Below are 12,331 nucleotides of genomic sequence, written 5' to 3' on the forward strand. Positions count from 1 at the left end.
TACAAAAGGAAAAGGAGATGTGTGAAGCAGGAAGAGGGTGTATGAGAAATGGCTTTGATTTTTTAGAGAGAAATCTCCCCTAATCTGTCACCATCTTTTCCTTCTTGGACAGTGCCCCATGCCCACAGACATTTTATAAACAGCAGTTCCATCACCCAGTTCATCCTGGCATTCACAGAAACACAACAGTAGCAGCTCTTGCGCTTCTGACTGTTCCAGAACATCTATCTAGCTGCCTTGCTGGGAATCAGCCTCATCATCACTGCCGTAGACTGGGAGCACCACCTCCACAACCTCATGTACTTCTTCCTCTTAACGTTTCCCTTTTCGACCTGGCCTCCATCTCCATCATTGTCCCCCAGTCCATGGCCAACTCACTCTGGGACACCAGAGGCAACTCCTATATGGAATGCGCTGCACAAGTTATTTCTTTCTCTTCTTCATCTCTGCTTGGCAGAGGGACCCCAGATTAGGGAAAACTCCTGACCACTCAGCTGTTTGTGCCTGTGCTGCCTCCACTAACAGGAGAATTGGGCAATTTCTCCATTTTTCCCCTCCTCTGCATACTGCCTTTGTTCCCAGCTAAGGTGGGAGCTCCAGGCAATGGTGTTTGCAGGGCTCAGGAGGCAACTCCCCATTCAGGACATGGAATCTTCTGGACTTTCCCTTACTGCCCTGGGAGGTCCTGTTGGGCTGCAGGCTGTCTTCCAGAAGGGTGCAGCTCTCCCTTCCGTCTCTGTGTTACCTCGCAGCCCCTCAGTACTGAGGCCATGGAAATGCTGCTGGAAGGCTGTGTGCAAGCAGCTGTAATGGGACCTCTGTGTCCCTGGCTGGGAGGGGAGAGCTGAGCTCCTCCTCGGGTAGGATGAGACCCTATGAGGAATTTGGAGATCTGCCCTGGGCGAATGGATTCATCTGCTCTCAGCATTGTTCATCTTCTTCTGAGGGGAACCTCTGGGTGCAATCGCCCTCCAGCTCAAAGAGGTGACAGCCTAGGGCAGCTGAGACCAGGGCTGATGGACAGACCAACTGTCCTCACTCTGCATGAAGAGATAGTCCCTGTGCCTTACAAGAACCAAGAGGTTTCTCTTGGACACAATGACAAATGTCAAGGATTTCTGTCTTTTATATACCACACACTGTGGTGGGCCAACTAGAACAAAACAACTAAACCAAAATCCTTAGAGCTCTGCTCTGCAGTTTAGTGAAGTGGTAGTGACAGTGCTGAAAATCTCTTTAATACCATGAGTCAATTTTATTTAACATCACTTGCAGTTCCTATGAATCTATTGAGTTAGGGTCGATCTGATACCCCCAGAATCCACAGCACAGTCCCCTGCTCTCTGCGGCATCCTAAGCCAGCACCCACCGGATCTCAGAGACAAAGTTCTTTCTGAAAGGTTAGAGCGGATGTGGGAGGAATCCATGAGAAATGGAATAGGTTTTGCTCTGAGACATCTATCCTAACTTGTCACTGCCTCTTTCTCCTTGGACAGATCCCAATGCCCACAGGAAGTAAATGTCCAACAGCAGCTCCATCACACAGTTCCTCCTCCTGGCATTCACAGACACGTGGAAGCTGCAGCTCTTGACCTTCTGGCTCTTCCTGGCCATTTACCTGGCTGCCCTCCTGGGCAATGGCCTCGTCATCACTGCCGTAGCCTGCGACCACCGCCTCCACACACACCCATGTACTTCTTCCTCCTCAACCTCGCCCTCCTCGACATGGCCTCCATCTCCACCACTGTCCCCAAATCCATGGCCAATTCTCTTTGGGACTTCAGGGCTATCTCCTACTCAGGATGTGCTGTCCAGCTCTTTTTTTTCCTCTTCTTGTTCACAGCAGAGTATTGTCTCCTCGCTGTCATGGCCTATGACCGCTATGTTGCCATCTGCAAACCCCTGCACTACGGGATCCTCCTGGGCAGCAGAGCTTGTGTCCACATGGCAGCAGCTGCCTGGATCAGTGGGTTCCTCTGTGCTCTGCTGCACACTGCCAATACATTTTCACTTCGACTCTGCCATGGCAATGCCCTTTACCAGTTCTTCTGTGAAATCCCCCAGATCCTCAAGCTCTCCTGCTCAGACTCCTACCTCAGGGTCATTGGGCTGCTTGCCATTGGTTCCTGTCCTGCTTTGGGGTTTTTTGTATTCATTGTGATATCCTATGTAGAGATATTCAAGGCCATGCTGAGGATCCCCTCTGAGCAGGGACAGCACAAAGCCTTTTCCATGTACCTCCCTCACCTGGCCATCGTCTCTCTGTTTATCAGCACTGGCATGTCTGCCCACCTCAAGCCCCCCTCCACTTCCTCTCCATCCATGAATCTGGTGGTGGCAATCCTGTACTCGGTGCTGCCTCCAGCAGTGAACCCCCTCATCTACAGCATGAAGAACCAGGAGCTCAAGAATGCAGTGTGGAGACGGATGACTGGATGCTTTTTAGAGCCAATGAGCTGGTCATCATCTGCTTAATATCACTCATAATAGAAGTTGTTACACCCCTAGCCTTTCTTCTGAAGTTTTTGTGACTGTTGTTTTGGGGAGCTTCTTTTGCTTATCTTTCACTGGAGATATTCTTTCCAGCAATAAACATCATTTGTCATTCTGCTTCTACATGAAGAACTTGCTTTCCTGTTTCATCCAGAGCATGTGTAAATAAAGATCTCGATGTGTTTTAAAAAAGTGACGTTTTTTGCAGTGACTTGTTTTCCTAAGTCCAGAGAGGCTCTAGGGTCCTCAGAATAGGCAGACATCAAAAATGTCAATATAGAGCAAGAAGAATGATTGGGAGAATTACAGGCTTGTCAACCCCACCTCTCTCCCTGGGAAGGTGATGGAGTGAGTCCTGCTGCTGTCATTTCCAGGCACTTGAAGGAGAAGGAAGAGATTGCTAAACCCATACAGGTCGGGGAAATAAGGCGATGTCTTTTACCTGGATGTTAGCAAGTGTTTTGACATGGAAGAAGTTTATCAGGAGCAGTCAACATGGATTCACCAAGGGGAAACCATGCTTTACAAACCAGATAGCTTTCTGTGATGGCATGACTGGATGGAGATGATATCTGTAAGTGTAACACTTCCACATGCTAGAGTGATTCTAATTGATCTAAAGTAGATCCTTGCTGTTTTGAGAAGACAGGAAAGCTCTAAGATAGAGAAGCTCCTCTATAATTCTACCCCAGACAGCTCAGCCTTGGGAGGGCCGATGCACCAAGCTACAGAGATAGAGGCACCAAGAGGGCAACAAGACCAGAGCAAAACCACCTGGAAGGACACGGTATACATGATCTTAGAACTGAGTTCACACAGAAACAAAGGTCAACCAGTGAACACCATGATGAGGAGTACAAGCCTTCATCTTAAGACCCCCAAAGACCACCCGAGGATGCTAACAGACATGTGTGAACAACATTAACATGTGCTAATTAATTCTTGGGAAAGTCATGAATATGCTAAACATTTCTTGGAAATATAATGAATATGTATATTGTGATTGTATTTAACCTGAAATGACAGGGTGTTTGGCGCGCACGTTTGGAGGAGAGATCCCCCGTGTGCCCGGCGCCATAATAAAGAATACCTGCTTAATAGCCCTCGGACTATTGAGTCTTCAATTCCAGCTTTTCACGGCATCAGGGAGATGAGGGGAGAGCAGTGGATGTTGTCTACCTCAACTTCAGCAAAGGCTTTTGACACTGTCTCCCATAAAATCCTCCTAGGGAAGCTCAGGAAGTGTAGGCTGAATGAGTGGTCGGTGAAGTGGATAGAGAACTGACTGAATGGCAGAACTCAGAGGGTTGTCATATCTCGTGCAAAGTCTAGTTGGAGGCCTGTAACTAGTGGTGTTCCCCAGGGGTCAGTACTGGGCCCAGTCTAGTTCTACTTCTTCATCAATGACCTGGATGAAGAGTTAGAGTGTACCCTCAGCAAGTTTGCTGATGACACAAAACTGGGAGGAGTGGTGGATACACCGGCAGGCTGTGCTGCCATCCAGTGAGACCTGGACAGGCTGGAGAGCTCGGCAGAGAGGAACCTGATGAGGTTCAACAAGGGTAAGTGCAGGGTCCTGCACCTGGAGAGGAACAATCCCATGCATCAGTACAGGCCGGGGCTGACCTGCTGGCGTTCAACGCTGTGGAGAGGGACCTGGGTGTGCTGATGGACGACAGGTTAACCATGAGCCAGCAGTGTGCCCTGATTGCCAAGCAGGCCAATGGGATTAGGAGGTGCATTAAGAGGAGTGTGACCAGCAGGTCGAGGGAGGTTCTCCTTCCCCTCTACACTGCCCTAGTGAGGCCTCATCTGGAGTACTGTGTCCAGTTCTGGGCTCCCCAGTTCAAGAAAGATGAGGAGTTACTGGAGAGAGTCCAGCGGAGGGCTACGAGGATGATGAGGGGACTGGAGCATCTGTCCTGTGAGGAAAGTCTGAGGGAGCTGGGCTTGTTCAGCCTGAAGAAGAGAAGGCTGCGAGGGCACCTCATAAATGCTTATAAATATCTGAAGGGTGGGTGTCAGGAGGATGAGGCCAGACTCTTTTCAGTGGTGCCCAGTGACAGGACAAGGGGCAATGGGCACAAACTGAGGCACAGGAAGTTCCGTCTGACCATGAGGAAGAACTTTTTCACTTTGAGGGTTACATACACTGAAAATGTCTATCCAGAAGGGTTGTGGAGTCTCCTTCTCTGGAGATATTCAAATCCTGCCTGGATGTATTTCTGTGCAGCCTGGTCTGGGTGACCCTGCTTCAGCAGGGGTGTTGAACTATGTTATTCCCTCAGGTCTCTTCCAGCCCCTACTATTCTTTGATTCTGTGATTGATCCCTGAATAGTAGGGGTTTGGCCCTCAAACCGAGCCTTTGAGGGCTAGAAAGGTTATAAAGGATTCTAGTAAAAACTGAGAATTTGGACCTTCACAATCAGACTTTGGGCCTTCAGACTGATGCTCTGGGCACTTAAGGTGAGTTCTTGAACGTATAATTGCAGGGCTTGGAACTGAGGAAGGAGATTTTGGACCCTAAAAATAAATCTTATGGACCTGGTTATGAGACTGAGTTGCCTAAAAGAGGGGTTGGGATCATCAAAATGAGGGTTTTGACACACCCAGTTCCTCATGAACCCTGAAAACGACTGACCGAATCTTAAACATGAGGCTTGAGAGTCTTAAAAGGAGGCTTGGACACTCAAGATGCAGCTTTGAACTCAAAAAAGGAGACGTTCCACCTACATTTGAGCATTTGCACCATAAAAAGGAGGCTTTGGAGCATGAAATGAGGCTTTGGAAGTCAGAGCTGAGACTTTGGAAAGTCAAAATGGGGCACTGGACACTGGAAATGTAGCTTTGGAGCCTAAAAAGAGGCTTTCCTGCCTAAAAAACAAGCATTTGGACCCATTCAAAGGAAACTTTGGGCCCTATAAAATGGCTGTGGGTGAAAAAAGACAGGTTGGGACCCCACTAACGAAGATTTCAGCACTAAGAAGGGGGCTTTGAGTGGAGGCTTTGAGCCACTAGCGAGTGCTTTGGACCTTAACAATGAGAGCTGAGAACCTCCCAATGAGAGTTTTCTCTTAAGAATGGACTTTGGGCCCTAAAAATGGGGCTTTGGAAATGGAAATGAGGCTTTGAACCCTTAATGAGGAGTATGGATTTCATAGAAAGGATTTAATCTCTGAAAAGGGAGCTCTGGAAGCTAAAAATTAGGCTTGGTGCCTGAAAAGGAGCTTTTGGACCTTATGAAAAACACTATGGAGTCTAGAACTCTAGCTTTGGAAAGTAAAATGAGGCTTTCTGCTCTATTGGCAAGAATTTAGACCCTCAAAATTAAACTGTGGGCCCTAAAACAAGCCTATGACAAATTCAATAAAGGATTGGTGCCTGAAAAGGAGGAGTTTTGCCCTCCAAAAGGAGGCTTTGGGGACGAGAAATGGCTCAAAGGATTCTAGGAAATGGAGTTACATCAATCTGTCATCCAGTCATCACTGGGATTCCCCAGGGCTCAGTTCTGCATCCAGTGCTCTTTGCTGTTTTTCTAAATGATCTGGACACAGCAACTGAACGTCCATCGTGTCCTGGGCTGCATCAAGCACAGCATCACCAGCCAGTGAGGGCTGGTGTTTGTCTCACTTTGCACTGCACTGATGTGGCCCCACCTCAAGCACTGGGTGCAGTTTTGGGTGCCTCAGTACATGAAGGCCATCAAACTATTGGAGTGTGTCCAGAGGAGGGCACCCAAGAGAATGAAGTTTCTCAAGGTCAAGACTTGGGAAGAGTGTCTAAGGTCACATGGCTTGTTCAGCTTGGAGAAGAGAAGGCTGAGGGGTGACCTCATCAAAGGGAATGAAGCTGCATCAGGGGAAGTTCAGATTAGACATGAGGAAAAGGTTCTTCACTGAGAGGATCAGTGGCCACTGGAACAGGCTCCCCAGGGAAGTGGTGACAACACCATACCTGTCAGAGTTCAAGGCGGTCTGGAGGAGGCTCTTAGTCATACAGATGTTAGGTACTCCTGTGAGGAGCAGGGATTTGGACTTGATGGGCCCTAAGTGTTCCTTCCTAACTGATAGAATCCATGACTCTAAGCCAGAGGCATACTCCTAGCATAGCACAGATGCAGGTAGCAGAAATATCACATGCTCGTACACAAGCCAGGGTCCTGCTGCTGCTCTGACACCTCCTCAGCCACCAGTGCCATCACAAGAACCTGCAAAAGGCAGGTGCATGCTCCTGACCTATCAGCTACTCTGTCATCAGTGACAAGAAAAGTAGCAGCACAAACCTGCTGCCTCTTCCTGCCCTGTTACCTACTGGGGATCCTGTGAGATCGGAAGTACAAGATCCTGGAGTCCATTTGTACCGAAGAAACTATTCAGTCTTTTGTGACCTCAGGTGAACCTGCAAAAGACACAAGTGCTTTCATAGCCAAAGAGATACTCAGCCAGCAGTGACATCACAATCCGCTGTCCAAGCCAGGTCCTGCTCCTGCCCTAACTCAGGTGCCTGTGACCACACAAACACCTGCATATGCCAGGACACACTCCTGCCCTACCACCTACTCAGTCAGCTATGACATCACCAGCACCGTCACATGCCGGGGTCCTGTTTGGCACCTATATCCCACTCAGTCAACAGTGGCCTTCTGGGAAACAGAAGAAATCAGGGGCTTGTTTCTGTCCCGTCACCTCATCAGCCATAAAGGACATCCCAAGCAGCTGCACAAGACAGGGGCCTGCTTCTGCCCTGTCACCTCCTCGGCCACCCCTGACATCATCAAAAGCTGCAGTAGACAGGGGCATGCTCCTGCCCTCACGGCTGCAGAGACACCACTGACATCACAAGCACCTGCAAAAGCCCTGTGTCCATTCCTACCAGAACAGCTCCTGAGCCACCTTTGAGATCAGAAGCAGCTGTACAAGTCAGCTCCCGCTCCTGCCCTGTCACCTCTTTAGCCCCCTGTGACACCACGAGCACCTGCACGAGCCAGCATCTTGTTCCTTCCATAGTAACTCCTCAGGCACCTGGCACACCAGAAGCAGCTGCACAGAGAAGGTTCCTAAAAAAGGGTCTTTGGAAGCTCAACAGGAGGCTGTGGACATAAAACAAAGGAAGCTTTGTCCCCTAAATTTGCAGTTTGAACCCTAAAATAAGGCATTGGGACCTCCAAATGGCAGAGTGGATGCTTAAAGGAGGAGTTGTTCTTTGAAAGCAAACCTTTGAAACTGCACACAAGCCTTGGCACCTTAAAAGGAGACTTTGGACTCAATAAAGAAGGTTTTGGATTTTAAAAGGGAGACTTTGGGCCTTCACAATCAGACTTTGGGCCTTCAAACATACGCTCTGTACCCCTTAAGATGAGTTCTTGAACTTAGAAATGCAGGGCTTAGAACTGATGAAGGAGGGCCTGGACTTTAAAAATGACACTCTGGGACCTGAAAATGAGGCTCTGTGCCCTAAAAGAGGGGTTTGGATCATCGTGATGAGGGTTTACAGCACTCAAGAGACACCTGGGACTCTTAAAGCGATGGGCTGGATCCAAAACATGTAGATTTGGAGCCTGAGGTTGAGGCTTTGGAGACAAAGCTAAGCCGTTGAATAGTCAAAATGAGGATTTTGATAGTAGAGATGTGGCTTTGCAGCCTGAAAAAAAGGCTTTCTGCATTAAAAATTAGTGTTTGGACACCCAAAATGAAACTATGGGCCCTAGAAAAAATGACTGTGGGTAATAAAAGACAGGTTTGGAACTCATCAGTGAGTATTTCTGTCTTAAAATGGAGGTTTGTGCACTCAAAAGGAAAGGCTAGGTGCTACTAAGGATGCTTTGGACACCGCAAATGAGGGGAACCTTTGGAGGAGCCTCTGGAACTAGGAATGACAGTTGGGTCTAGAAAAAGAGCCTATGGACGCTATAAAGAAGGCCTTGGACTCTAAACATCGTGATTTAGACCTTGCAAATTAGACTTTGCACCTTCAAAATGATGCTTTGCGCTCTTAAGATGCGTGTTTGAACCTTAAAAGGTTGGTTTGGGACTTAGGTATGAGGGTTTGTACCCTAAAAATGAGGCTTGAGAACCTGAAAAGCAGACTTTAAACCCTAAAACAAAACTTTGGACTCTGCCCGCTCCCTTGGCAATGACCAATGCAATGCCCAATGGCAAGAAGTAGCCCCCACCCAGCCTTGTCCACCCCACTGCCATCCTGGCAGCTTCACCATCACATCCTCGTTACTGGCCCTCGGATGCCAGCTGTGATGGTATTGAGAAGCCCATGGTCCATGGCTGCCTTCTAGTGGTGCAGCCACAAGATACTGACTCTCTGTGAGCTGGCATGGCTTCCATGGAGACAGAGGGTTCCAGAACATGGATCACAAAGTGGGGATGGGGAGGGGTAAAGCCCCTCCTATTCTAAGGGAAGATCAGGTTTGTGACCACCTGAGGAACCTGAACATACATAAGTCTATGGGACCTGATAAGATGCAGCCCAGAGTTCTGAGGGCATTGGCTGATGTCATTGCCAAGCCACTCTCCATGATATTTGAAAGGTCAAGGTAGTCAGGCAAACTCCCTGGTTACTGGAGGAAGGGAAACATTGTGCTCATTTTTAGAAAGGGTAAGAAGGAACACCCTGGGAACTACGGACCTGTCAGCCTAGCCTCTGTGCCTAGGAAGATCATGAAAAGGTCCTCCTAGAAACTATGCTAAGGCCTATGGAGAACAGGGAGGTGCTTCGAGACAGCCAGCATGGCTTCACCAAGGGCAAGTCCTGCCTGACCAGATGAGTAGCTTTCTATGATGGCATGACTGCATCAGTGGACAAGGGAAGAGCTATGGATGTGACCTATCTGTGCTTCTGTAAAGGCTCTCACACGGTGCCCACGACATCCTTCTCTCTAAACTAAGGAGATATGGATTGGATGTGTAGACTGATAGGGAACTGGTTGGTAGGTCACAGCCAGAGGGTGGTGGTCAACAGCTCAATGTCCAAATGGACTCTGGTGACAAGTGGTGTCCCTCAGGTGTCTGTACTGGGACCAGTGCTGTTTAACATTTTCATCAATGACTTAGACAGCAAGATTGAGTGCACTGTCAGCAAGTTTACAGATGACACCAAGCTGAGTGGTGCAGTTGACACACCAGAAGGACAGGATACCATCCAGAGGGACCTAGACAAGCTTAAGAAGTGGGCCTCTGCCCCTCTGCTCTGCTCAGCTCTGGTTAGACCCCACCCAGAGTCCTGCATCCAGCTCTGGAGCCCTCAGCACAAGAAGGACATGGACCTGTTGGAGCGGGTCCAGAGGAGGGCAACAAAGATGATCCGAGGGCTGGAACACCTCTCCTACGAGGAAAGGCTGAGAGAGTTGGGGCTGCTCAGCCTGCAGAAGAGAAGGCTGCTGGGAGACCTTCGAGCAGCCTTTCAGTTCTTTAAAGAGGGCCTATAGGAAAGACGGGGACAAACTTTTTAGTAAGGCCTCCTGTGACAGGACAAGCAGTAGTGGTTTTAAACTAAGGGAAGGTAGATTTAGACTAGAAAAAAGGAAGAATATTTTTACCATGGGGGTGGTGAAACACTGGAACCGGTTGCCCAGAGAGGTAGTGGAGGCCCCATCCCTGGAAATAATCAAGGGCAGGGTGGATGAAGCTCTGAGCAACCTGATTGACAGAGCTGTACGCAATATATGGAAGATAGATCCAGAATAAGTGCAGGAACAGAGCTCTGAGCAGGCCACTTGTAGGTATTGAGTGCATGGGTGGATGAAAGAGTCAGGCTGGAAAGCTGCCTGTAGCATCTGGATGGTTGTGACTGAAGACAGTCACAAGGGCTGAATGTGTGGGAAAGCTAACTCTCTGATTACTTGCTTGCTTGCTTGGCTTCAGAATAAAGGAAACTTGCCTTGAGAAAAGTCCAACTGATTTTTTCACCACATTTGGTGATTTCAGTCGCCAGGTTGGGCTGATTTCTTTGCTGCACCTGATCTTGTTGAGGATGTCCATGCTCACTGCCAGGGGGTTGGGCTTGATGGCCTCTAAATGTCCCTTCCAACCCAAAACAATATATGATGTTTGTGTAATTTTTAAATTCAGACTACTTGGCTCAGTGGAACCAAAGAGTACCATGAGCTTAGCCCCTAAAACACTGAGAATGAAAGGAGAAAAGAGTCTTTGAAAGACCAGTTCCTTGGATATTTTCTTGGAAGCAACTTTGAATGGAAGAGCCCAGTCTCCAGGCACTGCACCTGGGAGATCCCATTTTATTGGAGAGATGCTGTCTGAGAGGCCACATCTGGCACAGTGTTCTACAAGAATGAGAAACAGTAGGATCAAGCCTCAAGACAAGTAGTATAAACTCAGAAAATTATCTCCAAGTAGGATTATCACACGAGAAAAAAGCAGACTTGTGTCCTAAGAGAAACCCTGAGCAAAGTGTAGAGAAGTGGAGGCAGGTCACTGTTAGTGAAACAACGTCCATTTCCATAGAGCATCCCTGAGCTCCTGGTTCCTCATGCTGTAGATGAGGGGGTCTGCTGCTGGAGGCACCACCGAGTACAGCACTGAAACCACCAGGTCCAGGGATGGGGAGGAGAAGGAGGGGGGCTTCAAATGGGCAAATACTGCAGTACTGACAAACAGGGAGACAACAGCCAGGTGAGGGAGGCACATGGAAAAGGCTTTATGCCGTCCCTGCTCAGAGGGGATCCTCAGCACAGACCTGAAGATCTGCACATAAGAACCCACAATGAAAGCAAAACACCCCATTGCTACACAGATACTAACCACAATAAGTTCAGATTCTCTGAGGTAGGCATGTGAGCAGGAGAGCTTGAGGATCTGAGGGATTTCACAGAAGAACTGATCCACAGCATTGCCCTTGCAGAGGGGGAGTGAAAAAATGTTGGCAGTGTGCATGAGAGCATAGAGGAACCCAGTGCCCCAGGCAGCTGCTGCCATGTGGACACAAGCTCTGCTGCCCAGGAGGGTCCCATAGTGTAGGGGTTTGCAGATGGCCACATAGCGGTCATAGGCCATGACGGTGAGGAGACAATACTCTGCTGTGATGAAGAAGAGAAAGAGAAAGACCTGGGCAGCACATCCTGAGTAGGAAATGGCCCTGGTGTCCCACAGGGAATTGGTCATGGCTTTGGGGAGAGTGGTGGAGATGGAGCCCAGGTCGAAGAGGGACAGGTTGAGGAGGAAGAAGTACATGGAGGTGTGGAGGTGATGGTCACAGGCTATGGCAGTGATGATGAGGCCGTTGCCCAGGAGGGCAGCCAGGTAGGTGGCCAGGAAGAGCCAGAAGGTCAAGAGCTGCAGCTCCCGTGTGTCTGCGAATGCCAGGAGGAGGAATTCAGTGATGGAGCTGTCGTTTGACATTTACTTCCTGTGTGCATGGGGACCTGTTCAAGAAGGAAAACACTGGAAGTTAGCAGTGACTTCTCTAAGCAAAACAAAAGCCATTTCCATAGAAATCACTGCCCCACAAAACCCCTTTTCATTTTCCAGGAGAGCTTCTCTTCTCCATTACTGTAGCTCTGGTTGGTGCTGGCTGAATGTGCTGTGAGGAGCAGGGCCTCTGCCTGCTGCCTTACTGAGGAGTGGTAGCCCTGCACTGCAGCAGTGGGTTCATGGGAATGGTGGGGGAAGGCGCTAGTCCTGGTGTTTGACTTTGTCAGATGAAAGAGCTCCTAACGCAAAAGCACTTGTCAGCATCTGCACGTCTAGTGCCAAGGATCTGGCATGGCAGAGGGCAGACTGAGAGGTCTGAGGTTTCATACAGCTTCCCCCATCTCAGCTGAGGAGTGTTCTTGGATGTCAGAAAACCTAAACGTTTCTTCTACACTCA

At 48.9% G+C, this 12,331-nt stretch overlaps 1 protein-coding gene and 1 pseudogene across 1 annotated transcript; one reads left to right on the forward strand and one right to left on the reverse strand.

The window, feature by feature from the left end:
• Positions 1-1,689: 1,689 nt before the first annotated feature.
• Positions 1,690-5,544, forward strand: LOC142365059 (olfactory receptor 14A16-like). Its single transcript, XM_075445504.1, has 3 exons — positions 1,690-2,415; positions 4,987-5,070; positions 5,440-5,544. The coding sequence occupies exons 1-3, from the start codon at positions 1,690-1,692 to the stop codon at positions 5,542-5,544; spliced, it is 915 nt and encodes a 304-aa protein (XP_075301619.1).
• A 302-nt stretch (positions 5,545-5,846) lies between these two features.
• LOC142365060 (olfactory receptor 14C36-like) lies at positions 5,847-11,946 on the reverse strand (annotated as a pseudogene).
• Between the last annotated feature and the right edge of the window lie 385 nt (positions 11,947-12,331).

The sequence above is a fragment of the Opisthocomus hoazin genome, chromosome 31 (assembly GCF_030867145.1).
Source record: "Opisthocomus hoazin isolate bOpiHoa1 chromosome 31, bOpiHoa1.hap1, whole genome shotgun sequence".
In the NCBI taxonomy this organism is placed as follows: Eukaryota; Metazoa; Chordata; class Aves; order Opisthocomiformes; family Opisthocomidae; genus Opisthocomus; species Opisthocomus hoazin.

Coding starts and splice junctions, on each gene's coding strand:
- LOC142365059 (XM_075445504.1), top strand. CDS start 1,690: ATGTACTTCTTCCTCCTCAACCTCGCCCTCCTCGACATGGCCTCCATC. Junction 2,416..4,986: donor ACCAGGAGCTCAAGAATGCA/GTGTGGAGACGG, acceptor GTATAATTGCAG/GGCTTGGAACTGAGGAAGGA. Junction 5,071..5,439: donor CTGAGTTGCCTAAAAGAGGG/GTTGGGATCATC, acceptor GGGTGAAAAAAG/ACAGGTTGGGACCCCACTAA.